General features: G+C 54.9%; 8 protein-coding genes across 8 annotated transcripts; 4 read left to right on the top strand and 4 right to left on the bottom strand.

Annotated features, from left to right (window-relative positions):
* Nucleotides 1-109: 109 nt before the first annotated feature.
* J4E92_009114 (uncharacterized protein) lies at nt 110-1,369 on the bottom strand (the record flags this gene model as incomplete). Its single annotated transcript, XM_051500463.1, has 1 exon — nt 110-1,369. The coding sequence occupies one exon, from the start codon at nt 1,367-1,369 to the stop codon at nt 110-112; it is 1,260 nt and encodes a 419-aa protein (XP_051349289.1).
* A 413-nt stretch (nt 1,370-1,782) lies between these two features.
* Nucleotides 1,783-3,357, top strand: J4E92_009115 (uncharacterized protein; the record flags this gene model as incomplete). The annotated part of the gene is made up of 1 exon (XM_051500464.1): nt 1,783-3,357. The coding sequence occupies one exon, from the start codon at nt 1,783-1,785 to the stop codon at nt 3,355-3,357; it is 1,575 nt and encodes a 524-aa protein (XP_051349290.1).
* A 384-nt stretch (nt 3,358-3,741) lies between these two features.
* J4E92_009116 (uncharacterized protein) lies at nt 3,742-6,353 on the bottom strand (the record flags this gene model as incomplete). The annotated part of the gene is made up of 2 exons (XM_051500465.1): nt 3,742-6,279; nt 6,333-6,353. 2 exons carry the CDS (start codon nt 6,351-6,353, stop codon nt 3,742-3,744), a joined length of 2,559 nt encoding a protein of 852 aa, XP_051349291.1.
* Nucleotides 6,354-6,588: 235 nt separating this feature from the next.
* Nucleotides 6,589-7,499, top strand: RPL7_1 (60S ribosomal protein L7; the record flags this gene model as incomplete). Its single annotated transcript, XM_051500466.1, has 4 exons — nt 6,589-6,602; nt 6,650-6,758; nt 6,824-6,990; nt 7,040-7,499. 4 exons carry the CDS (start codon nt 6,589-6,591, stop codon nt 7,497-7,499), a joined length of 750 nt encoding a protein of 249 aa, XP_051349292.1.
* A 1,656-nt stretch (nt 7,500-9,155) lies between these two features.
* Nucleotides 9,156-12,700, bottom strand: J4E92_009118 (uncharacterized protein; the record flags this gene model as incomplete). The annotated part of the gene is made up of 5 exons (XM_051500467.1): nt 9,156-10,139; nt 10,213-10,265; nt 10,313-10,952; nt 11,137-12,367; nt 12,429-12,700. The coding sequence occupies 5 exons, from the start codon at nt 12,698-12,700 to the stop codon at nt 9,156-9,158; spliced, it is 3,180 nt and encodes a 1,059-aa protein (XP_051349293.1).
* Nucleotides 12,701-14,021: 1,321 nt separating this feature from the next.
* J4E92_009119 (uncharacterized protein) lies at nt 14,022-15,901 on the bottom strand (the record flags this gene model as incomplete). Its single annotated transcript, XM_051500468.1, has 5 exons — nt 14,022-15,207; nt 15,261-15,300; nt 15,354-15,412; nt 15,464-15,773; nt 15,826-15,901. The coding sequence occupies 5 exons, from the start codon at nt 15,899-15,901 to the stop codon at nt 14,022-14,024; spliced, it is 1,671 nt and encodes a 556-aa protein (XP_051349294.1).
* A 4,631-nt stretch (nt 15,902-20,532) lies between these two features.
* J4E92_009120 (uncharacterized protein) lies at nt 20,533-21,681 on the top strand (the record flags this gene model as incomplete). The annotated part of the gene is made up of 2 exons (XM_051500469.1): nt 20,533-21,356; nt 21,543-21,681. 2 exons carry the CDS (start codon nt 20,533-20,535, stop codon nt 21,679-21,681), a joined length of 963 nt encoding a protein of 320 aa, XP_051349295.1.
* Nucleotides 21,682-22,034: 353 nt separating this feature from the next.
* J4E92_009121 (uncharacterized protein) lies at nt 22,035-23,024 on the top strand (the record flags this gene model as incomplete). Its single annotated transcript, XM_051500470.1, has 1 exon — nt 22,035-23,024. One exon carries the CDS (start codon nt 22,035-22,037, stop codon nt 23,022-23,024), a length of 990 nt encoding a protein of 329 aa, XP_051349296.1.
* Between the last annotated feature and the right edge of the window lie 1,112 nt (nt 23,025-24,136).

Raw genomic sequence — 24,136 nt, forward strand, 5'->3', positions numbered from 1 at the left:
TGCATCGTACATGAAGCTTTCCAAGACGGCGAAACATAGGACATCACAACTAAAACAGCATAACTTGGTACGCATAATCATCATATCATATCATTCAACAACCACATCTCTACTCCTTCTTACTCAACAGCACCTCCTTAACCACCTCAATAACCTGCTTAAACGCATCCTTAGGCGCAGCAACAACACCCTTATTCTCCCTAAGCGTCCTGCCCAGACCAAAGTTAAGCGGCTTACCATACGCATCGCTAACCTCACCACCCGCCTCCTGCACGAGCACAACACCCGCCGCATGATCCCAAATCTTCTCTTGGTACGTCTTGCTCACCGGTAGTCTGAGGTACAGATCGCCGGCTCCACGCGCGATGGAACAGTACTTTGCTTGCGAATCCATGCGTACGGAGGGTTTGGTGATGCCCAGTTTGGATGCGATGGCGGCGTTGTCGCCTTGCGAGGAGTGGCCTGCTTCTACGGATTCGCAGAAGGTGGCTTGGGTGACGTCGGAGAGGGGTTTCATTTGTATGGGGTTTGCGGCTGTGAGGGCGCCGGCGCTGAGGGGGCGGCTTGTAGCACCTTGTCCCTTGACGGCGCCGAAGAGCACGCCCTTGCCTTCTTTGTCGTCGGCGTCTTGTCCGGTGGTTGTGGTGAGGGGCGCTTGGTCGTCGACAGGCAGGTTGGGGCACCCGATTACGCCGACGGTGGGGACGCCGTCGACGAGGAGACCAAGACAAACGGCGTATTGTCCACCGCGCAGGAACCCTTTTGTGCCGTCGATGGGATCGAGAGCCCAGATCCGGCCTTTGTTTCCGCCCTCGCTGTTTCCTTGGTCGAGTGCTGCGAGCATGGCGTCTGCGCTCTTGATGGGTCCGCCGATCTTCTCTTCTGCGCTGCTGTCGGAGAGCTTCGCGGCTTGTACGAGGTCCCAGACGAGGTCGCGGAGCGAGTCGTTGTTGCGGAGGTCATTGGCGTCTTCTTCGCCGACGACTTCGTCTTCGGGGAAGGCGTGCTTTATCGATGCGATGATTAGGGCTTGTGCGCCGAAGTCGCCGATTGTGACGGGCGAGGAGTCGCTCTTGGAGAGCGTGCCTTTGGAGTGGCTCGAGTAGACGGACTTTGTGAGGATGGAAGCGCGTTGCACGGCGAGGAGAGCGATCTCCAGTTCCTTTTCGTAGGCCATGGTGTGTATGCTTCGATTCGAGGTCGTGTATACGTGCTGTGAGGTATGAAGTGCGGCGGACGGGTAGAAGTGGTGTTTCAATTGGGAAAGACGAGCGACACTGCGAGAGAACAGCGATGGATTGACAAGTGAGATAGCCAGGATGACGAGTGCGAGCAGGAAGAATCTTGATGGCGCAATTTGGGTGGGCATTGAACGCTAACACTAACAATCTTCAGCCCCTCCTTGTCGCTTTGGTGGGGGTTCTGCACGGAGGTGGGTTGACGCGACGCAGCCCGCTAACGCTGGCCTTGGCGCTGCGGGCGGAGGTTACTGCATGGGGAATCGGGTCGCCGCCATGGCAACAACACTCTCATCAACGGCTTTCAACTGCTGTTAGTGCACAGACATTCGAGATTGCGGTCTTGTCTCGCGAAGTGCAGCTTGTATCATATCTTTTCTACTGCGACCGATCGATGCTGAGTGAATAGACGGACCTGGCATTCGACCCGAGTGGACGTAAACAAAGATCGACACACGACTCTACGACGCGCGCATCCCAATAATCACACCCGAACGATCCGCCTTTCCACCCGAATCATCGCGAACTTTTTCACTCCGGCACCATGACTTCGACAGAGCAGCAGCCTGCGCTTGCGACCACGAAGCGCAAGTTCCACAAGCTCCTGGATAACCTGACCGCAAGCAACTCGACGACTTCACTCGCGAGCACCCTCCAAGAATCAAATGCATCGACCACGTCCCTCTCCGCGCTTTCGGAACCGGACAGCCCTGAGCATCCGAACAAGCGCCCGCGCAGCGCAAACCTGAGCATGGAGCGCCAGAGAGGCATATCGGAAGGGCAGGAGCGCATACGACAGCTCAAGGAACAGCTTATGACGCCGCGGAGGGAAAAGACAATCAAGGTCGTAGGCAAGACGGTAGTCACGCCAAAAGCCTCGACACCGCGCAAAGCACCCAACTTCCAACCATACAGCCAGGAACACTTCCTCGAGCGACTGAAGACGTTTGCAGACGTGAGAAAGTGGACAACCAAGCCAGATGCGATCAACGAGGTCGAGTGGGCGAAGCGGGGCTGGAGTTGCGATATCTGGAACACAGTAGCCTGCAAGGGTGGATGCGAGAACCGCGTCGCGGTCAAGCTTAGACCGAAGCGGAAAGATGCGAACGGAAAGGATCTAGAGATGAGCGAGGATCTGGCTTTCGATATCGACGACGCTCTGATAGAGCGATACAAGGATCTCATCGTAGAGGGACATTCAGACGACTGCCTGTGGAGGAAGCGAGGGTGTCAAGGTATGAGGATACGCACAGTAGCAGCGGTAACAGAACTAACAACCCGAACAGAAGACATCTACCACATCCCCATCGCATCACGCACCAAGAGCTCAGCAGAACTCCTCGACCGATACCGCTTTCTCAAAGCCATATCCGCCGACCTCCCCCTCCTCGAACACATCACCTACCCCTCCCCACCCATCCAACAAGTCCTCTCCCGCATCCCCTCCTCCTTCTTCACATCCACCGGCACCCAACCCCCGCTCTCCCCCAGCGACACCGTAGCCTTCGTCTTCGCCCTCTTCGGCTGGACCGGCGTGTCTGAATCCCGCATCTCCCTCGCAGTATGCAACCACTGTTTCCAGCGCCTGGGTCTATGGTTGTCATCTGCCACGCGCCTCACGGAAATGAGCAAGAAACTAGAAGTGCCGATCGAGAGCCTACGCCTTAATCTCCTAGAGTCCCACCGCGAACATTGCCCCTGGAAGAACGCCGACATCCAAGCCAACGAAAAAGACAGTCCCATAGCCAACATGCCCGCCTGGCAAACCCTCCAATTCATGCTGCTCGGTCGGCACAAAGACATGCCTACCTCTGGCTCTGGCATGCATACCCCGTCCAAACAGACACCACGTAAATCGCACCAGCAACACGCCCGAAACAACGATAGCGTGGACATTGGCAGCGAGCTCGAGTATCCGCGTGGTAGCTTTGATAGTGTTGAAAGGCCGAAAGATGTGGACGAGGATGAAGACGGCGGTCTGAGGGAGAAGTGGAGTAAACTCAAGGCGAAGTTGAAGCGTAGTGCGAGTAAGAAGAGCTTGAAGAGTATGAAGAGTGGGAAGAGTGTTAAGAGCGGGAAGAGTGTGGTGACGAAAGCGGGGGATAAGGAGAAGTCTTAGAAGGGCTTTTTGAGGTATCGTTTTGCGTGAGTCTGTGTGGTTTATCCTTGTTTCGATTTCCGAGCGCGGGTTTATGATGGGGAAGGGAAGGGATGGGGAGTTCAAAGTATGTTTTGTAGTTTTATTGGAATACCCCTTGTAATACATGATAATAGAGATGACGAAAAGAAGAGCTTCGCACCATATACTCTATTCAGACGTTGATGGAGGTGTTGAATGATTGCATCATAACATTCATACATATATATGCGTGATAGAGTAAGAAGCTAAGCTCCAGATGGTAACTAAAGAAGATAAAAACGCCAACCCAAATGCAAACCAGATGATGAGCCAAAGCCAAAATGCTCTAATAATGACTTTTACGTTGTGAAAGGATGACGACGCCTAAGCATCACCCTCCATCTTCACGTCGTCGTCTTCGACTTCAACCTTCATAGCGCCCTCTTCCTCTTCAGCAACCATGGCCTCGGTGGCTTGCTCGCCGTCACTAACATCTCCTTCATCCTTCACCTTGGCATCATCCTCGCCTGCCTCTTCAGCATCGCGAGCTTGCTGCTCTGCCTTGGCCTTGTCGGCAACATGGTTGATAATCTCAGTGTCCTTCTCGTTGAACAACCTAAGCAGCATGGCCTTGCGGTCGTCCTTGTCGACCATCAAGTTGGCGCTGCCAGGATGTCTCCAGAGAGGAAGCACCATGCGGAATGGAATGCCCTTCTCGTCGTCCTTCTCGACGCGAATGAAGCAACAGCCAACGTCCATTTGTTGGAGCTGCGAGCCGACTTCGCCGAGGCCAGTGTCGCCCTCTTTGGGTAGCTTGGGGAACATCTCGCGGATGAGCTGGTGTAGAGTCTCCTTCTTCTCTAGCTTGACTATGCGCTTCCTTGCCCATGGCTCGAGGATGCGGATACCCTCGTTTTGTAACCTCCATGGTGCTTGCGTGCGGTCCTGGTCCTTGATCTTGTGTGCGACGAACATGACGACACCGCAATGTATGAACTTCATGCCACGGTCTTTGTTCAGCGTAAGAATGGTTCTTGCCAGATCGGAGGTGTAGTAGATCTTGTTGAGCGAGAGACCCTCCTTGTTCTTGACCATGAAGCGGTCGCGTGGGAAGCGATCGTCAATGCCAAAGAAGTTCATGATGGAGGCGATGGTTGCATCGTCGGAGGGGAGGTATTCAAAGTACTCCTTGGCTTGCGACTGGTTCTCAGGCTTCAAGCGGGCAGCTGAGCCGTTAGTAGCAGGCTTTGCGTCTGGTGTTTGTGCTGCCTCGGCGACTGCGTCCTCGGTCTTGGCCTTCTTGGGGGCTTCAGTGTCTTCATCCTCCTCCAGCTTGCGCTTCAGGGGTGCCGTCTCCGGGGTCTCATCTGCAGACTCTGTCTTGGTAGCGTCGGCTTCAATCACGTTCTCAGCAGGAGTGGGGATCGACGAGTCGGTGGTTGTGTCGGCATTGGCGTGCGACCTCTGGGCCTTGGCCAAGTTCTCTGGGTTCTGTACCTGCGCAATCTTGATGTCATCCACTTTCTCAAGGATGGCGATGAAGAAACCGCCAGTATCTTGCAAGTGTGGGTAAACACGAATGCAGTTTTCAAGAGGGATGCGCTCTTCCTCGGACTTCGGTACAGGGGGGAAGCATCCGGGAGTGACCTTAGTGGAGAACTGACGTTCGGGCTCTTCGGCCTCGTACTTTGCCCTCGCTTTTTGGTAGGCTTCCCAATTGGTGAACATGTGAGCGGTCTTCTCTCCTCCGGCAGTGACTGACGATGTGTCGAGCACCTTCCACACGTTGAGACCGGGCTTTCGCTTGAGGTTTGGCAGGTGGTCTGAGCAGTCCACAAGTCGGACCTTGGAGTTACCACCACAAGCCTCGATGGCTGCCGCAACGACAGCCTCGTTCTCCACGGGGTTCAAACTGCAGGTTGAGTACACCATGCGGCCACCCTTCTTCAGCATCTGAAGACCTCGGAACAGAATGCGTAGCTGGAGTCCGTGAAGACCAAGACCATCCTTAGGCGTCCACTTCTGCCATACGTTCGGGTTCTTGCGGGCTGTTCCGTCACCGGAGCAAGGCACATCAGCCAGGATCCTGTCGTACTTCAGGTATTGTTTCCTCTGGCCGTCGCTAGGTAGCTCGATCGAGGGGAAGATGGAGGCGTCGTGTTGAGTTACGATAAGGTTGGGGAAGTTGAGGCGCTTGACCTGGTGGACCAACATGCCGGCGCGCTTGTAGTCGGAGTCGTTCGCGATAAGGAGACCTGTTGAGCGCCCGTCGTCGCTGTAGTCACCGTCTTGACTAAGATCGACCGACTCGCCGTTTGCTACCCGCTGTACGCGCTCTTCCTCATCACCGTGAATCATCTCAGCCAATTGTGCCGACTTGCTTCCCGGTGCTGCGCACATGTCGAGGACTACCATGCCTGGCTTGACATCGAGAAAGTGTGGCGGTATCATGCTGACAACCTCCTGTCTGCTGATGTTTCCGGACGCAGCTTCGGCGACGAGGAACTTCTGGAAGTCGGCAAAGGGCGCATGTCGTCGAATGACCTTCTTGTGCGTCTTCATGTGCCATACGAGCTCATCGGGGAAGGCCTGGACTGCCTCGGGAGGCGAAACGGGCTTGCCTTCGAACTGCTTGGATGCGATGGCCGGGATGTAGCGCTGCTTGAAGATTTCGCGCACTGCGAGGGCATCGGACTTGGTGCCAGTGAAGCGGAAACTGTTCGGTAGATCGGTCTGGAGAGCCTTCCACATCTCCTCGAACTCTGCTTCTTCCAAGAATCCTCCCATGCGATAGTAGCTCTCGAAGAGCTCATTCTTGCGCTCAATAGTGGACCATGGCTCTGAGCGAGTATCACGTCCTCCACCACCGCCGCCGCCGCCGCGACCTTTACCCTTGCCGCGAAATGGTTTGCGACCACCGCCCTATGGAAGTCAGTGGGCGTTATCTATGTGTGGCGCATGCAGTATCTACTCACGCGACCGCCGCCTCGTGCCATTGCTGCGAGTAGGTATAGGGAAAAGGTTGAATTTGCAAACCTGCCGCAGCTGTCGCAAGTTGGTAGCTCTCAGGAAAATGTCGATAGCTTCGAGAGGCGGGCCAATAGAGCGGGGCATTAGCGCTGCACTCGATCTTGGCGGCCACACTAGCGCCCGCACATGAATTTCGAACTGGGCTACCGAACTTTCTTCCTCCAGCTTCCGACAACAACAAGGATACTAACCACCAGCAAAATGGCCCGCTCATCGTGAGTATACCGCGCTCAATTCACCGCAACTCAGCTAACAAACCCAGCGTCCCCACCCAGAATGACATCGCTGTCCCCGAGTCGGTGCTCAAGAAGCAGAAGGCCCACCAGAAGACCAGCGACTCCCAGGCCGCTGAGTTGAAGAAGAAGCGTGAGGTATAACAGTCTCCCAGAACCTGCGCAAGCAGATAGGAGTTCCACAGTTGGCTAAGATTTCTTAGGCCAGCAAGCAAAAGCGCGAGGTCATCAAGGAGCGCGCCGCCAAGTACACCCAGGAGTACGCAAAGGCCCAGCGCGATGTCATCGAGGCCAAGCGTGCCGCGAAGCGTGACAACTCTCTCTTCGTCCCCGCCGAGTCCCGCCTCGCCTTTGTTGTCCGTATCAAGGGGTATGTTGCAGTTTTCCACATCTGCAAAATCTTTTACTAACCCGCGCAGTATCAACAAGATCGACCCCAAGAAGCGCAAGACCCTCCAGCTCCTCCGTCTTCTCCAGATCAACAACGGTGTCTTCGTCAAGCTCACCAAGGCCACCAGCGAGATGCTGAAGATCGTCGAGCCTTTCGTCGCCTACGGATACCCCAACTTGAAGACCGTCCGCGAGCTTGTCTACAAGCGCGGTTACGGAAAGGTCAACAAGCAGCGTCTCCCCATCACCGACAACGAGCTTATCGAGGCCAACCTCGGCAAGTTCGGTATCACCTGCATTGAGGACATTATCCACGAGATCTACACCGTCGGCCCCAACTTCAAGGCCGTCTCCAACTTCCTCTGGCCCTTCAAGCTCTCTTCCCCCACTGGCGGTTTCCGCACCCGCAAGTTCAAGCACTTCATCGAGGGTGGTGACCTTGGTAACCGCGAGGAGTTCATCAACCAGCTCGTCAGGCAGATGAACTAGGCTGTTGTGCTTTTTGTTCAATGGGTGGAGTAAACGGTTAGCTTCAAAACGATACCATGAAGATCACGACTACTGGTCGCCCACTCCTCGACGGAGGATGGAGGGCAGGCCGAGCCACATGCTCTGGTTAGCTTAGACAAGTCTTCTGCACATCAGCTGAAGGAAGAATTCAAAAAGTTCATTCCAAAAAAAGTCTATTCCACTTTTATCTGCTTGTAATGTGTCGATGTTGATGCCGTGTCACTGATGATTTTTAACTCGTTGACTCAGTACCCCATGTCAAACACGTCGTCCTTCTCCGCGTTGTTCAAATCTTCCTGACTTCGGCTCTTTAAATGCCACAGCTCCCGTAAACGATTCAGACTCAAACGCTCGACACGCCATTCCGATGCACTTCGTTGCTCTATCTCAGCTTTTTGTCGTGAGAGAACTCGTGCCAGTGAGAAGGGGTTGGGTCCGTAGTGGACGATCATGTAGAGACACATCGTTGTATTTGAAAAGGTGACGGGTACGTGACAGCGATGCAGTGGTTTTGGTAAAGTTTTGTGCTGGGGTAAATGTGGTGGCTGTGTGTGAAGGCTTTGGATTTGGATGTGGATTTGGTAGTGAGGTGATGATCAAAGAAACGGTAATATAAAACGGTGTAAACGGGAATCAGGAAGTAGTACAAATGTCAAACAGAGTGAACTTATGCATATGGTAGTAGGTTGTGAGCAATGAACGATGCTCATGCGGCCATGGAAGTCTACGTGGTAAAACGGATATGAGTCAAACACGCACTTATGACCCTACCTTACACTACCTAAATCCAGCCCAACATAGATCAAACTCTGAGCTATTCTACGAGCCCGCAACTGACACGGTATCTGCGCATGGTGTGGCATGACTGCGACCGGAGATGGTACCTAGGTATGAAAGGGATGCGGAAGAAACATCAAGGGATGCGAAAGGAGGGGAGGAGAAGAGAACAAAGACCCGACTAGAAGGTTTCTTTGACACGGGTAGGCGGGTTGTTTTGCAAAGCTGCAAGCATCTTTGTGGAGAGGGTGTGCTTCCGATTGAGCGCCGTTGTGGTGGGTGGTGCGGAGTCGTATGTGTGTGTGTGTGTGTGTGTGTGGAAGAACGGGAGTGGAGGAGAACAGGAGGAATGGAGTCGCCGGGGCGTGGATGATCATGAGAGAGACGAGGAGGCAGTGGTAACTTGGGGGGGGGCTCTCAAGTATTCTTAGGGCAGATGTATGATACCCGCATGTTCCGGTGTGGTGAGAGTCTTTCGGTTCTCTGGTGTGCGCGCATGTTAACCTTGAAAACGCTCAGATCACTACGTACATACTAACATGAACACGAACATGAACACAGTAGCTAACAACACGAAATTCCTCATGAATTGAAGACATCTATCATACAGCCATCCACAACCTCGTTGTCATTCTTCTCATAGCGACATGGCGCCTGTCGGAGACCGCCGCCTTCCGGCTTATCCAGCCTTGCCCCCACGTTCGCGACTGTGCCGCAGATGTACACAAGGGCGGGTAGTCACAATACCCGGTATCATTTTACTCGATACCATCAAGTACAGTAAGCCGACGGGCAATGTTATTCCCGGCTCTTACATCGAGGCTGAGAGCCGGTTCTCGGAACACCAACACCGAAAGTCTACATCCCAGTCCCGCCTGTGCCTCCTGGACCAAAGAAAAACCCATCAAAGAGATCCAAGCCGTTGCCCTGTTGGTGATTGTCAGCACGTGTACTTCCGTTATGGTAAAAGGTAGCAAGAGGGAAACTTACATCACTCCAATCATGTGTCCCGTCACCAAAACCCATTCCAAAGCCTATACCCACATCTTGCAGCCCACCACTTCCTGCATCAGCACCATTACCGCTTGCGCCCTGCACGGGGAAACTGTCTAGGAAATCTAGATCCGAGAATCCCAAATCAGGGTAACTGGACGTGATATTCTGTGAGAAATTGTTGTAGGGCACTTGATTGCTAATCTGGTAAGGCGATGGCATCGACGGATTAGTAGGCGGGGAAGTAGAAAAGGTATTCTGCTGGTTCGGACTAGTCATGTTTGAACTTTGGGCGAAAAAGTTGTTTTGTTGTTGCTGCTGTTGGTGGTGAGGTGTGCGCAGTTGGGGAGAGATCTTGAGATCCGCTGTGAAGGGCTGCATTTGAGACTCGGATTTCATGGGTGGGGGAGGGGGTCTCATGGCGTTGACTTGGTTGCTTACGCGACTGAAAGACCGTTTGTCGGTCTCGTCGTCGGAGAAGAGGTCTTTGAGGTTCATGTCGAAGCGTGGCATGGGTCGACGCTGCTGCTGCTGTTGTTGCTGTTGGCCAAAGAAGTTGGCTGTGTTTCTTGGTGCGTAACCTTGCATGTCGGTGTCTGACCTAATGTCTGCATCGGCTGCAGATGTGTATGTAGTATTCGGTGAGGTTTGTGTAGGGTACTGCTGTGCTTGCGGAAGTGACCGCAGAGCTTGCGGCCCGAAGCCGGTGGTGGACATGCACATCTGAATGGTCGCTTTGCTCATCCGATCGAATGCATCGCGGCATGCTTCTGCGGGCGGGCATTTGTCGATTAGGTCACCCAGCACGGATGTCGCGGCAAGGACGGTGAAGTCGACGTCGTCAAGAGACTGCATTGGTTAGACATGTATGTTACACCAACAAGACGTATCCACAGTGGTACGGAAATTCGGACCGACTTACCAATAAACTGCGTACATGAACGCTGTGCCACACTGCGTAGAGGAAGGATATACCTGCAAATGTCAGCACTGTGGGTACCGGTGAAGAAGATGAAGCTTACCAGCCATGAAGAGATGATGTGTCGCCAAAAAGGTGTAATTGACAAGATGTACGCGGTGCAACTGTCTATACAGCTTCAGAACCTTCTGACCGGCTTCAGCTACCTTGAGGAAAACGAGATCTTCGTCTTCGCGCTCCTCAAGATTGCTCATGGAAGGACTTCCCATGTCGGAACCAGTATTGCCCAGCTCTTCCTGCAGGCCAGAGGGAACGACCAGGCTCTGTCGGTACAGCATAATCAATGCTTGCCAGTAGTTGAGCTCGAGGAAGAGTGGCGAGAACTGCACGCCAGCATCGAGCTGCGTTGGTGCCGAGTCTTTCCATTCTAGTAACCGTCTGTCGATATCTACGCGCCACGCGCGGAACGACTCAAAATTGATCAGGAATGGCGAAGGCAGCTTGGTATGCATGAACTCATTGCTCTGATTGGCACCACTCGCTCTTGCCTGCTGTGCCTGCCGATGTTGTAGGACTTGCAGAATTTCAGACTGCAGTAGTCTCAACCGGAAGTAATGGTGGGCCACAATCTTGTATGTCGGCTTCTCTTGATGCACTGGCGGTTCCAGGAATCCTTCCTTGGTAATGTAGCGATCATCGAGGAGCGAAGGAAATTCGGTAGTCACAATCTGGTCTGTGATACCCTATGCAGCTGTTAGTCACGCATCGCATTTTGAGAGCACGAGACGATGTTGAAAAGTCGGTGTCGAACTTTCCGATCCTCGACATGTCCCCTGGCGAAGACTGCCGCACACGCATGCGGGATCGTGACATAACCGACATGATCGGTAGTACCATACGAAAATGAAGACCCAGGAAAGTACTTACGAAAGGTCTGCCAACACACGTGCTGACCAGTCTGTCCAACGAGTAGACGCACCACCACAAGCGTCTCCGTAGATCTCTGACCCACTGTCTGCGGCCCCTCTCTTTTGCATCTATTTTCGAAGGGTTCCCGCCGCTGGCAGCCGTCGTGTTCCCGTTACCCTCAGTTTTGAAGGCCGCGGTTCCAGCAGACTGGTCTTCCGCACCCGCCCCGTCGATACCCACGCCATCCTCGTAATGCAACCCTAGGTCCACTCCAAGACGTACAGCAACGCCCACAATGTACCACAGCCCAGGGGCAACGGGTCTCAGCAGCGCAAAGCCCGCGAGCAGTAGCACAGCTTGCAGCTCCTCCAGGCCACCGCCGAAGCCGTCGGGACGGTCCGCAGCGGGAGAGGAACCCAGGAAATTCTCTAGGTGCACAATGGCGGATGCGTGGTACTCCTCGGGCTGGTGCTGGTGGCCTGCAAGTCGCCGCTTCTTGCTACTCGGCGGTGATGATCGTGATTTTGTTGGTGAGCGCCCGTGATCCGACGTCGGCGAGCCCTCAGAGTCGGAACTGCCCAGGATAATGCCAGCGCCTATGGCAAACACGATGTTGAGCATGTACGACTCTCGTGATGTGCGGTGCCGTTCACCGGAAGCGTACACACGCTCAAACATTTCCATAAACTCGCCCCGATGCAAGATGGGGATTTGTGGGTTTGCGTGCTCAAAGTACAGCTCAACAAGACGCGACCCGAGCTCTCGGTCTGGGAAGGGCGCCTGCCGTATGGTAGGTTTGGTCTGCAGGCCAAAGAAGGAGTCGCGCATCGAGGTGCCGCTGTCCACGACATTGCTCGTTACTTTGGCGCCCCGATTGCTGCCGCGCTCAGAGGAGGAGCCTGATACCGAGCTCTTGACGGCAGCAAACACGACGCGGGCGAAGGATATGCCGGACGTGGAACCCAGATATCGCGGGTCACTGGCGCCTTGCACTGAGACCATTCCGATGTTGGACACGAGCTTGGTAAGCTTCTCACGGTCGTACTTGTCGCTCTCCTCCTTGGCCTGGGCAGCCGAGGGTTTGGTGTTGCCATTGCGCGGCGGCGGCGCAGCGGATATGGGTCGAGGTGTGGCGGCGCCATTGGAGGCAAAGGCCGGGTTGAAGTCGTCGGGCTCTTGGAAGGGGATCGAGTTGTCGCGCAGGAGCGACTCGAGGTAGGCGATTCTGGTTTCGCAGTAGAATACATAGCTGTAGCGCTCGTCAGTCGTAGCCGAGGCGACTGCCCATAGCTCCCCTCTTCACTGCGTACCTGCGCGGAATCTCACGCTTGGTGATGGGGTCGTAGCCGACGCACTTGACGCCGGCCTTGTCGCAGGAGGCGCACGAGGGCAGGCGCTGGTCGCAGCGGTTCTTGCGCAGCCGGCAGCGGTTGCAGGCGCTCACATTGCGGAAGGAGCTCGACGACGACGAGGCAGGCGCGGCGGGCGAGGCAGGCTTCACCGTCGACGGGGACGAGTCTGCGGGCGAGGGCCGGTCGCCGTCATGAGACGCCTCGTCCAAGGAGCGCTTGAGGCCGCTCATCAGGGCGCATGGCAAGAAAGTCCGCTGGGTTCGGGCTAGTGAAGCTCGCGCACGTCTGGCGTCTATTCTCCGAGCTCTCGCTGAACGGGCGGGCAGCTTTCTTGCTCCCCCGCACTCTGGATCAGGACGTCAGCAACAGCGACCACTGCGGGCGGCGTGGATAGGGCTGCGGATTGCGATTGCACGGGGAAGATGTCTGCCATTCTCCCAGCGGGACGCGGTAGTCGTCGCTTGAGAGTGGATGGCTAGCTGGTCGGCTACGGGCCTTATCTCTCCAGCGGAAGATAGGCGTGGGCGGAGTGTGGGTGCGGCTGCACGTCATGCTCGCCATGTGGGCAGACGTCTACTTTGCCATGTGCTATGGGGTACGTCCAGCATCAATCTATTCAAAGTGCCATCTTCCTCCTCTCACAATTATGTCATCGCCCAGTTACACATCCGTCCACAGGTCGACATGGCTGTGGTGCTGATGGCAAGCCCTCGTAGCATTACTAAACTGCCTCGGCCTCGGCAAGCCGACGTTGCGATCCTTCAACACCAAGGGACCACAAAAGGAAGCCGTTACTTTCGTCACCGCGCGCATACATCTGCCGTCCACGACCTCGTGATACCGTTTCATGGTCGAAGCAGCCATGCAAGGCGTCCGGTATCCGCATGTTGGCGGTCACTGACTCGCGATCCCCGTTGCTCCACCACGTGCATGAAGCACACCGATCCAAGCACGTGTAGAAGGCAAAAGGAAGCATCCGTAACGTGCAAGGGACCACTTCGACAATGCAAATTCCCCACTACACCTGTTTTGCGCTCTCCGCTTAATCTTCAAGACAGACGCATTGAACTCACCGCTGGAGGCCTGTCACGACTCAGATCCAGCTAATGCACTCTTCACGACGTACATGGCAAAACAAAGGTCTGCGGTTTGAGAAATCATCCAAGTCATGAATTGGTGCTCGAGCACGCTAATCTAACATACAGTGTAGCAAAGAAAACTAATAACTACTGGGGTATTCTGTTCTTGAGACAAACGCCGGCTCGGGGATGACCGTTGCTGGTCTCCAATACAATCGAGCTTTCCCTTCTAATAATGTTGACCCAAAAAATGCCGCCCTGGTAAATGATGTCGCTAAAGTTGCACCCATAATGATGCGCCGCGCGGGAGATGTAACCCTCATCTCTGCCGCGATAAAAAATGTCTCTATAATCCGAAATTATGATGTGAAAGGAAGGGTCGCTACCAGCGCGTCGACGCCCTGCAGAGGGCTTGCGCCGCATCATGCATGTCGAGGGGCGTCGTTACTGTTTTAGTCGTGATTGCGTGAATCTATTTGGAGAGGACGATCTCGATGTCGTCCGGAGTGAGAGTGATGACGGACTCTGCATCAGAGTCGGAGTCGATGAAGGACTCCTCGTCCTGTGCAGCGAAGCTAGATCGCTTGGTCTCAGTGAGGGCGAAACCGGGGAGCCATCCGAGGAGAGCGACGGCGGCGATAGCCCACCACGCAAGACCAGACATGTGGAGCGTGGTACCAAGGCTGTCGACGGCACCCGAGATGGTGGGACCGAAGCCGCGAGAGATACTGGCAGAAGACATGGCGACGCCGTTCAGCGTGCCGAGAACCTTCTTGGATGGGGATGAGTTTGCGAGGATGATAGCCAGGGACGGGTAGGAGAGCGATTGGAAGGTGACCTTGGCCATGAGCAGAACCGCAAGTCCAGGGATGCGCAAGTTCTCGGGAAGGATAGCCAGGTAAGGAGCAAGGAGGTACAAGATCGGGTAGCAAGCTAGAGTGATCCAGAAAGTGCGAAGGCTGCCGAGCCTCTTGCTGACCCAAGGGAAAAGGATGACCTGTGCGAACATCTGGAGGAAACCTTGCACTGCGAGGAACGCGCCGGTCGTTTGAGTGGACCATCCGAAACCACCCTCAAAGCGGAAGGGAAGATGTTGGCTTCCCTCGGTTGGCACATGCTTGGACATAAGAATAGGTAGAAGCTGCTCGAGAGAGATGGTGTGGAAAGCAAGAACACCATAGCACACTACATTCAGGCACACTTGCTTGGTGAATGCTTGTCGGAAAGTCGGCGCTGGCTCGAACTGCTTGTCCAACTCAAATTCCGGGACCTCTGAAATGGAAGTTCGTGTGCTGCAGAGAGTAGGCGAAGTGTCGGTGCTGCGGTAGGCCTGGACGTCGTGGTCGTGGTCGCTCAACATCGAGCGCATCTCGTCAAGCGAAGCATCCTTGTCGTCAAATCTCGCATCTGCGTCGCGCTTCCACAGCTTCTGGAGAAGCCATTGCCCCGCTTCACGGCCTCGATCCTGGTCGTATTTGCGATCCTCGTGGGTCTCTTCCAAGAACAAAATACCGACAGTCAGGCCGAGAACGACAAAGCCGGTGCAGACCAAGTTTGGAAGAAGGAACGGGTACGTTTCGAAGATGGTGTCCTGGAAAAACGGCATTACGTTAGCGGGACGAGCGAGCAAGCCGCCAAGCGCTCCGCCAATGATGGTGCTACAAAAAGCGGTCAGCGTGTGGACGAGTCGGGCTGCTAGGAAATATCTTACCCAAGGCACCAGACAAAGGGCATGATGGAATAAGCGCGCGCTATGCAAAGTCAGTCGTGCGCGGCGTATAATTAGAGTTATGGCAAAACTCACGCTGATGTCGCTCGTCCGTAACAAGCTCTGCAACAGTGGTCTGGAGAACGCCGATGTTCCTGCATATTCGGTTAGCGAGGCTCAGACGCTAGATCGAACTATGACCTCACCCGTTAAGCAAACCCCCGAGAGCCCGCGCAATCAACGCCATTGGTAGGCTCTGGGAAAAGCCGAAGAGCAACATGCTCAGCCCCGTACCAAAAAGACCTCCAAGTAGGACCTTCTTCCGTCCTACCCGATCGCTGAGTCGGCCCCAGAAAATGCCACTGATGCATTCCATGAATGCGAACGAGGATGTGACCATGCCGGTGTACATGGAAATTTGGGCGGTGGAATGTCCGGTCATGAATGATTCGACCATGAAGTATGCGTAGGGAAATATCGACATGAATGCGATTGGTTCGCATATCCGGCACAACGCTACCATCGTTAGCGACTGTCGTGTGTTGCTACATCATGGCATGCTGCTCACCAAGTACGGCCATCTGTCGGGTTGGGAAAGGTGTTATATCGCTGCCCGCGGCAGCTGCCACGCCATACCGAGCCATGTTGATAGTATCGAGGTCGAATGTAAGGTGGTGTGCAGGTGTAGAGGTCGAGGTCGTCGAAGAAGAATGTCAAATACTATGACAGCAGGTGGTGAATGTCAAAGTGAAGTGGGAGTCGGCTGTGACAAATAAGACATGTGCGAGTTTGCGACAGATTAGTACCTCCAGGGCTCAGAGGTCAGAGTCAGTTTGCAAAGGACGCGAGCGTCACAAGGTATATAAGGAGCAGCAAGATTTAAGTGGCGTCCTCAAAACGGATAGACCGCTGGGATGAGCAAGGATTGTGGCGGCGGGGAAGAAACGGAGAACAAGCGGTGATGGCAGTGGGTATGGATACGTAGTGTGGGCGGATAGGGACAGCGGAGGGACCAGCGAATGTAAAATGAGTAGCGGATCCGTGATGCCATCGTTGCTACGAAACAGCCCACCGTCTGTCGATAAGCGACCGGAAAATGCAGTGCTGGCAGCCGAGCTGTACCTAGCTCTGTTTTTTGTGACTCCATGTCACCGGACGGGCTCTGTGAGTCTGTGTGAGCATGCGAGAGCGAATGCAGCCCCCTGAAAGTGGGCCAGGGCTGGGCTGGGGAAGCTTTCTGCTCATCGAACAAACCGGTCCGGGTTGGACGGAATCCACGACATTGGACGAGCTAGAAGGAACCGAGTAAGGCGGACCAGGGAGAGTTGCAAGAGCGTTGGACGTGGCTCGTAAGAGGAACAGGATCAACAGAGCAACCCGACTCCCCGGGACCCAAATCCTCGGCGCTAGAGATGCCCGCATGCCTCTACCGACATTCACAGGCACTAGCGCCCTGAGTCGCGCCACAGCAGGGGAGACCCTGTCGCTCTGTGAACGACATGGCAACATGCCGGCGACTTGCGGCTTGCTTTCCTTCCCTAAACGGACACAGCGGCCCAGAGGCCGATGCCCCGCCAGCAAATAGGACGTCGTGCCGCCAATGGTGTAGAACACAAGGCGATGCTAATTTTCGCAGCGCCCAGTTCAGGGGCACCAGGACACCAAGCCGCGGTCAGACTTTTAACGTGAGGCGAGTCAGAAGATTCGCCGCAGAATTTCGAGAAGCAGCTTGGGCCATGCAGCTGGGGCCCTCGTTGTCATTGATGATGAGCGTCTGTCATGGCATCATACCTTGCTGCTTGATTGCTCCGACAAACCCCCAAAAAATAGCGGTGTACTCCATGCCTATTCGGCAGATGCACACCAACCGGTCACGCGGCAATGCGCATTAGACAACGTCGCTTTGTTGCAATGCCTGGCGATCCGGATGGTCGTCAGCGCCACAAGGCACGAGTCGCGGCGCTTGAATGGCCGAGGAGGACGACGCAGCGCGTTTCGTATCCCTCAGATCGCAACCTGGCACTAGGCGTGCGGCGATTTCATTTGCTGCCCCAGGTATCATCTCTCTGCCCCCCTGTCCGGTCAGCGTAGTTTCGAAGCTTCCCACGCCTGCGCATTGGGCCCAACCGGGTCGCAGGACGTGGCTTGCTGCTTGCATCTGTCATTGCTGGTCACACATCGTGATTGCATTCTCATCAGTCATCAAGGCATCATAACCCTAGGACCCCCATCAGCTGACGAGGCTCTGCGCCCTTCTGCGGCGACGTAGCATCTGTACTGCTGCCCATTTCAGACCGCTTGATTAGGTTTTGCCAGCACTCCCATTTCCGGTGGGCCCCGGACATGCTTCCGTCATGTGCTGTAAGTGAGCTGTCGCGGTATACCAGCGATCTCTGCTCGCTGGTGCAAAGGTGTCCAGGGCACAACGGCTGTTTCGACGCAACCTGGCCTAAGCGGTCATGGCGGTGTGGATATGTAAGGCTGGCCTGCAGATTTCCACGCGAGGGACAGGGTTCGCAAGAAGATGGAAGCGTCTGAGACAGCCACCGCCTTTTTTAGCGCCTTTAGGTTTACGCCCCCTGGCCCTCTTATTGCTCTACTGGAATCCTCCGAGAATGACACCATGCTTCTTTGCCCTTAGGCAATAGCATAACTCATAGCGTCGTGCCGCGACGAAGATGACAGCAGATGCAGGCGGCGTGGGTTAGAGAGATTTCGGAGGATTGGGGTGTTCACGCGCTTGTCGGCACGAGTGTACAAAAACGAAAAGCCAGCCTTGAAACCGGCAGCGTGGGTCGATCGGAATGATGCTGCCCGATCATTCTGCATCAGGTAGATGTTCGATGCGGCGTCGACTGTACGTGCGAGGCTTTGTCTGCCTTCTTTTGCCCTCGGTTGCGACGACGTATAATACCATCGCCTTAGGCTACCAATAGTGGGCTGACTGGAGCCAGCGCATTTCGACCCGAACCTTGTACGACGTGGTCATCAATCATCACCAGCGCGGCACAGCGTCTCGAAATAAGCGTAGGAGGGCGAAAGTTGATTATCCTGATGCTGGTGTATAGGCTGGCTCGGCAAGCGCAAAGCGGGATGGCTAACCTCATGTCCCGACACAGGCGTTTCGAGACGATGTAGGTGTGTGTGAGCCAGTTCTGCTCTGACTCGCCAGTCCCAACGGCGCATGCGGTCATGCACCCGCCATGGTATTCTGACGTGAGTCCGGTGGTGTGCGTTCAGCCGGACCGTTGCGAGTGTGTCGGCACAGATACTCGGTCTCAGCATGCAGACAGAGCCTTGTCCCAGGGCCGCAGATGACGTCCCGAGCATGTCTGACATAGATGGACGACGGGGATGGAGCGGCAGCCCGGCATCGGGCGGGTGAGGAAGATGCATGCAGTGTTACCGCGAATATATGTAGAGGTGGTGTAGGGATGGTGTTCGACAGGGCGTTGCGTCCACGAATAATCAGCTCGACCTCATCAAACACCACTCGCGAACTGCCACGTTGATGGGCAGCCCAGATCCCCCACGATGCTACCATGCGCGCATCTCCTTTCGCGACCCGGTGAGATACAGAAGGGTGTTGGTGGTGTTGCACGCTCAACGAATGGCAGGCGGGGAAGCGCGTTAGACTCAAGCAGGTGAGAACGCAGATCGGCTAGCACTAGCGTCGAACGCGCTTCGGCTCTCTATCGCAGGCGCCGTGCTTGCAGATGCCGAACGACCTACAACCATCATCGTTGCTCTCGAGATGCCGTTGTCCGTCTCTGCGTCGGCTCTCCCGTCGTTTCGGAAGCAGCATCTTCTCGTCGAGTTGTGAGTCGAGGCACACGGCTAGCAGCGGCGCTTCCTAACTCTGCACAGCACCCGTCTGCGCTATGCACAGCTGGATGGCGTTTTCTTGAGCATCACGCCCGGCGACCCAACACTGTGGGTAGGTGTAATATTCGTGCGAAAAGGTAGGCTGTTCTATAGGGCTACGCCACGGCGTTGCGTTCCTTGCAACGTTATTCACGTTTGACAGGACCATATGCGCCTGCAGTCTTACGCTTCCAAATCTCCTTCCCACCCAGCTATCCTACTATACCCCCCCTCGTGACCTTTTCTACCGATGTCTTTCACCCGCTGCTCACGCCACTTACCACGTATACTTACACGACTGGCTCCGCCGACACGGATACCGTCAGTGCCACGGATGAGGAGCGGCTGCCACCAGGAGGCTTCAGTCTCCGGCACGGCTTCCCGCACTGGTTCGGCAGAGCTCGAAGATCTGTACCGAATTCTCGCGATGTCAGTGGATCTTCAAATGCTATTCCCGCGCGATCCGACTCTAATGTCGCATCTGGCGTCCTCGGGGCTTCTCAGTCTACTGCGGAGTACTCCATTGTGCGCATGATAGAGTACATCCGCTCAACCTTTAGTGAGGAGTCAATATTGGACTCACTTCCGCTAGAGGCTGCTGCGAATCCAGGTGCGTATCATGCATGGCGGGCGCACCGCGCACCGATATTGCAATCGCAACAGTCAGACCGAGCAACTCCAAGTCCCGACCCTTCCACAACGGACAAGTCAGAAGGTTCATCTGCATTGGGACGTAATCGCCGACCCGGAGAGTGGAACTGGGAGGGGGTCTGGGAGGAACGTGTAAGAAAAGCAGTCAAGGCTAGTATATCGGAACCAGTCCTGTTCGGCGCTGGCGCTGGAGAAGACATTGTAGGTCACAGCCATATCTGACTAAGCCACTGCTTACTCATATGATAGATTCGCTTTCGCGAGGCGGACGAGGAGATGCACGAGAAGATGAAGAGACATTTAGAAGTGGCTGCCGCACAACTGGGCGAGGCGTAATGAAAGGACTGTTTGGATTACAGTCCGCATCAAATATCTGGTACAAGCTATGCGTTGCCGTTCAGAAGCTAAGCATGAACATGAACGCGTCTTGGTGCGAGTTCTTGATGAGATTGTCTTTTTTCAGAAGTAGGAAGGGGCATCGTAGGTTTGTTGACGTGCCCACCTCGCACCTTCCCGGCTTGTAGCAGTGCCTCTCACCTTTAAACCTCACCTCACCGTTGGACTTCCAACGTCTGTTCGCACATCCACTCTACATCTCAACTTGGGCATTGCCTACTCTTCTTATCTATCTTCCAGATTCCGTTTGCCATCTGACGTCACTGTTGATAGCAAGGCCACGCGTTCTCAAGAAAGTCGAGGTGAACGAGAGCGCGCCGCGGTGACTGGGCTTTTATTTGTGCCTAATTGGGACGCGTCCATAATGATCACAACAACAACAGCTGGCAGCGTCTTTCTGGACCGCGCGCCTCTCTGCCCATCTCCCCTCCACATCCAGAAGAAATCGCGAAAAGCTACTTTTCGAAGGCGAATATTCCGTAAGTCAACTCCTACCTATTGCGACGATCAGTACGTGTTCGGTCCGCTCGACGACATCATCGACGAGATCAAGAGCGATATCTGGGAGTCACCGCCCGACTACAGCTTCAACTCATCCGTCTTTGACTGGGCGCAACCGCTCAGAGCGCCTTTTTCGTGGACCGTAACACCTCTGCCTGTTAGTCGCGCTCCGAGCGACCAACCTCTGACGATACGCAAGAACAGAAACAGTCGGTCCTCAGCCTCAGGATCCAGCTTTGGAGATCAGATGGCGTTCTCGCGCAAGAACAGCCATGTCGAGCCCGAAAACGGCGACCCAGTACGTTCTATGCCTACCACTGCACTGACCCCTTGGCCGTTGATCGATGTGGCGTCGAGCGAGCCTGCGCACCCTCTCTTTGTCGCCGATAGCGCTGAACACATGAACGCGCAACAGGCTCTTGAGAAGGCGATTAGCAACACTGAAGGTAGCGCCGAACCCCTGAAGCGGCGCATGTCGTCAAAGCTTCGATCGTTCACCAGTGGTCTACCTCTCTTACGTCGTCACAACACTGGAGAGACTAGCGTTGGCATTAGCGATATGCCGGGTGCAACCTCGCCAACAGCAGCTACAGCGCTCGCAGCCCACGACGAGACCGAAGAAGGCTCAGAGGTGCAGCATCCGGATGACGAGGCTCTCGGGGCTTACCTGCTACGAAACGCCCGCAAGTACGTTAACACCGGCGAAGATATGCAACAGTCACTAATATGATCCAGCGGAAACGAGTTCACCTCAATTATAGGATGTATCTCAAAGCGCATTCCTTCCCCGACTGACTTTGATCATGAGGCTTCGGAGGCACAGGTGTCAGACTTGACCTCACACTTGCCGACAACCCTGCGCCCAGCGGTTAGACTGTTCCCTGAGGTCAAGCTTCTCACCGAGGATTACCAAGACATCGGCGTCGCTATCGAGATCGAGGGTGTCCTGCACAACCGAAAGCCTCTGCCCGATACCGGTATTGATGTGATCTTCGTGGTAGACAACGGGTAAGTGCCTGCATGGCGGGATCCACGATGCTAGCTGACATTGTGTATAGTTACTATGTGACTCCGGCTTGTCTCGAGAGGTCGCTGGATGCGGTTAATGGAGCCTTGGTAAACCACCATCGTTGATGTCGCTCAAAAGCAATCTACTAACATTTTTAGTATCATCTTGGCGGCGAGGATCGCGTGGCGCTTTACACTACTCACTGCACCCACCGTGATGTCACCGGAAACAGGCCAGAAGTGCTTTATGCACTTCGACCCGTCTGTACGGAAGTCGATGAGATCTTTCAGGATTTGACGTCTAGGATCGCGCACTCTGGTTCGCAAGTCTGGCATCCGCCTCGTCCGAACCCCTCCATGACTGATGTCATCCTTGGCATCGCGAGATCCATGCAGGGCGAGCACCTCAAGGCCGGTCGAACTCATGTCATCGTGCTGTCTCCTGCAGCCCATGTCTTGCACGATGTATCGAAGTCCTTTCCAGATTTCTACATTCACCGCATCAATCCTGCGCTGCTCCCATATCGCCGCGAACCAGAGTTCCAGGATACCATCTGTCTTAAAGACTGCTGCAAGAACGTTTTCGCCAGCAACTGGTCCAAGTACCAATCCACGTCCGGTCGTATCAAGCGTATCTTGAAGAATGCTCGGTCTGAGAAGCCTGTTGGCGAACTGTTTGACTTTACGGTCGAACTCCGGACTAAGGCAGGTTGTGAGATTCTCTTTGTCTGTGGGGACAAGGAGATTCGCCGATTGTTTCCAGGACAAGTGCACACCCTCTTCGTCTGGGTCCGCATCAACAAGGCTGAGACTCAGGGCGTTAACCTCAACTCTGACAACCCCATTCTCAACTCATGCCTTGACGCCAACGGACTGAGACAGGAGCTGCAGAACTGTGTCCGTGCAGGTGCCACCAAGGTAAACCCTCTTGAAGTGCAGCTACTGCATCGCAGCTCACTTCACCCGACGCGATCTTGGATGTACACGGAGGCTCAGCTCATCCTCACTCGCGAGCTTGGCGGGCTGGCACCTCTCCTGGATACATCCATGGAGTTTTTCAAGCGTCAGCTTTTCTGCAACCTCTCTCGAGTGTCGGCGGACGAAGCTAAAGTTGTGGCTGAAGCGACTCTTAACACCCTCCCCAAGGATCATGAACAAGCAAAGATGCTGCTGGAGAGCATGTCGCAGGAGATCGAGCTTCACTTAGCGATCCGCAAGTATGAGAAGGAATTCCGACAGAGGCTCCCGCTGTGCCCCGGTCCCACCGACGTCGAAGCATCTCACAAGTGGCTTCACGAGTTGTGGGCTCGTAGGAGGAACAAGCGCAGCGGCTCAGACGTGGCCTGATGCCTGTCCGCGAGCATATCGGTGATTCATCAAACTATGGTGGTGAAGGTTGGTGGTGGCTGTCAGCGCCTTTGTTTTTGGCTCGAAGCTGATGGCCAGAGGGTGGAGGAGGATACTGGCGATGCATGTGTTGGAGCAGCGAATCTCGCTTTCGACTCTGGTCCATTGAAGGCCAGTACGATCTGGAACGATCTGTAGGATACACCTTTGGCTATCACGTTCTGGATCATATTCCACGAGGCGCGGAGGAAGCCGCAACCTGCCCTGGAAAGCCCAGGCCACACCATCCCAGAATGGTTCGCTGGGGGAATTTCTTGGGCCCCGGATCTTCTACGGTCCCAATATTACGATGTACAAACACTATTAGATTATACCCCAGTGCGAACCATGAGCATCAATCGAGAGATCATCCTGCATACGAGATTGCAAATCTCCTCGTGCTGCTAATCCCCGAATGACGTTTGCGTTTTTGCTTTTTCGTTTCATCTCATATGCAGGTCGTCGTTTCTTTCTAGAAGGAGAAGCCCCCGGTCGAACTCGGCTGAACACCCTCTTACCCACGGCAGGGCTCGGATGTGGGCAAAGAAGGCTGAGAAAAAGCAAGGCCATGGTGCACCGGAGTTCTCTCCGTCCACAGCCCAGCCTGCATTCTGCGGCTCGATCGCGAGAGGGTTCGAAGGCCATTTCGCGGTTCACCGCTACCGCCGCTTAAACTGCACGATGCTAGCCTTGCATGTACATACGAAGCTGAGATACGAAAAACAAAAGATACATACATGCACGATGCACCAGTTGCACGCGATCCCTGAGCAGCCCAAATTTTTTCATGATTCCGTTCCCACAAAACGCAACACCATCGTGCATACATGCAGCAGCTCACAGACGCGCGCGAAGGCACAGACTGCAGACGTAGACAGGGTAAAAGCAGGTGCGCGCATTTACCACCCAAGGCCTAGTTTTGTCCCATGCTCCTCTTGCTTCCGATAATCGCGTGCCGCTCCCAGGAACAAGCACAATTACCCTGACTTTGGCGCCAGCGTATTAGGTCGCTGCTATCAGCCCGGGAAGTTGCCCCGGCGCCCGGCAGCCAGTTACGCGTGGTGGTCGGGCGC

Source organism: Alternaria infectoria (genome assembly GCF_024043175.1).
Source record: "Alternaria infectoria strain BMP 0036 chromosome Unknown scaffold_21, whole genome shotgun sequence".
NCBI lineage: Eukaryota > Fungi > Ascomycota > Dothideomycetes > Pleosporales > Pleosporaceae > Alternaria > Alternaria infectoria.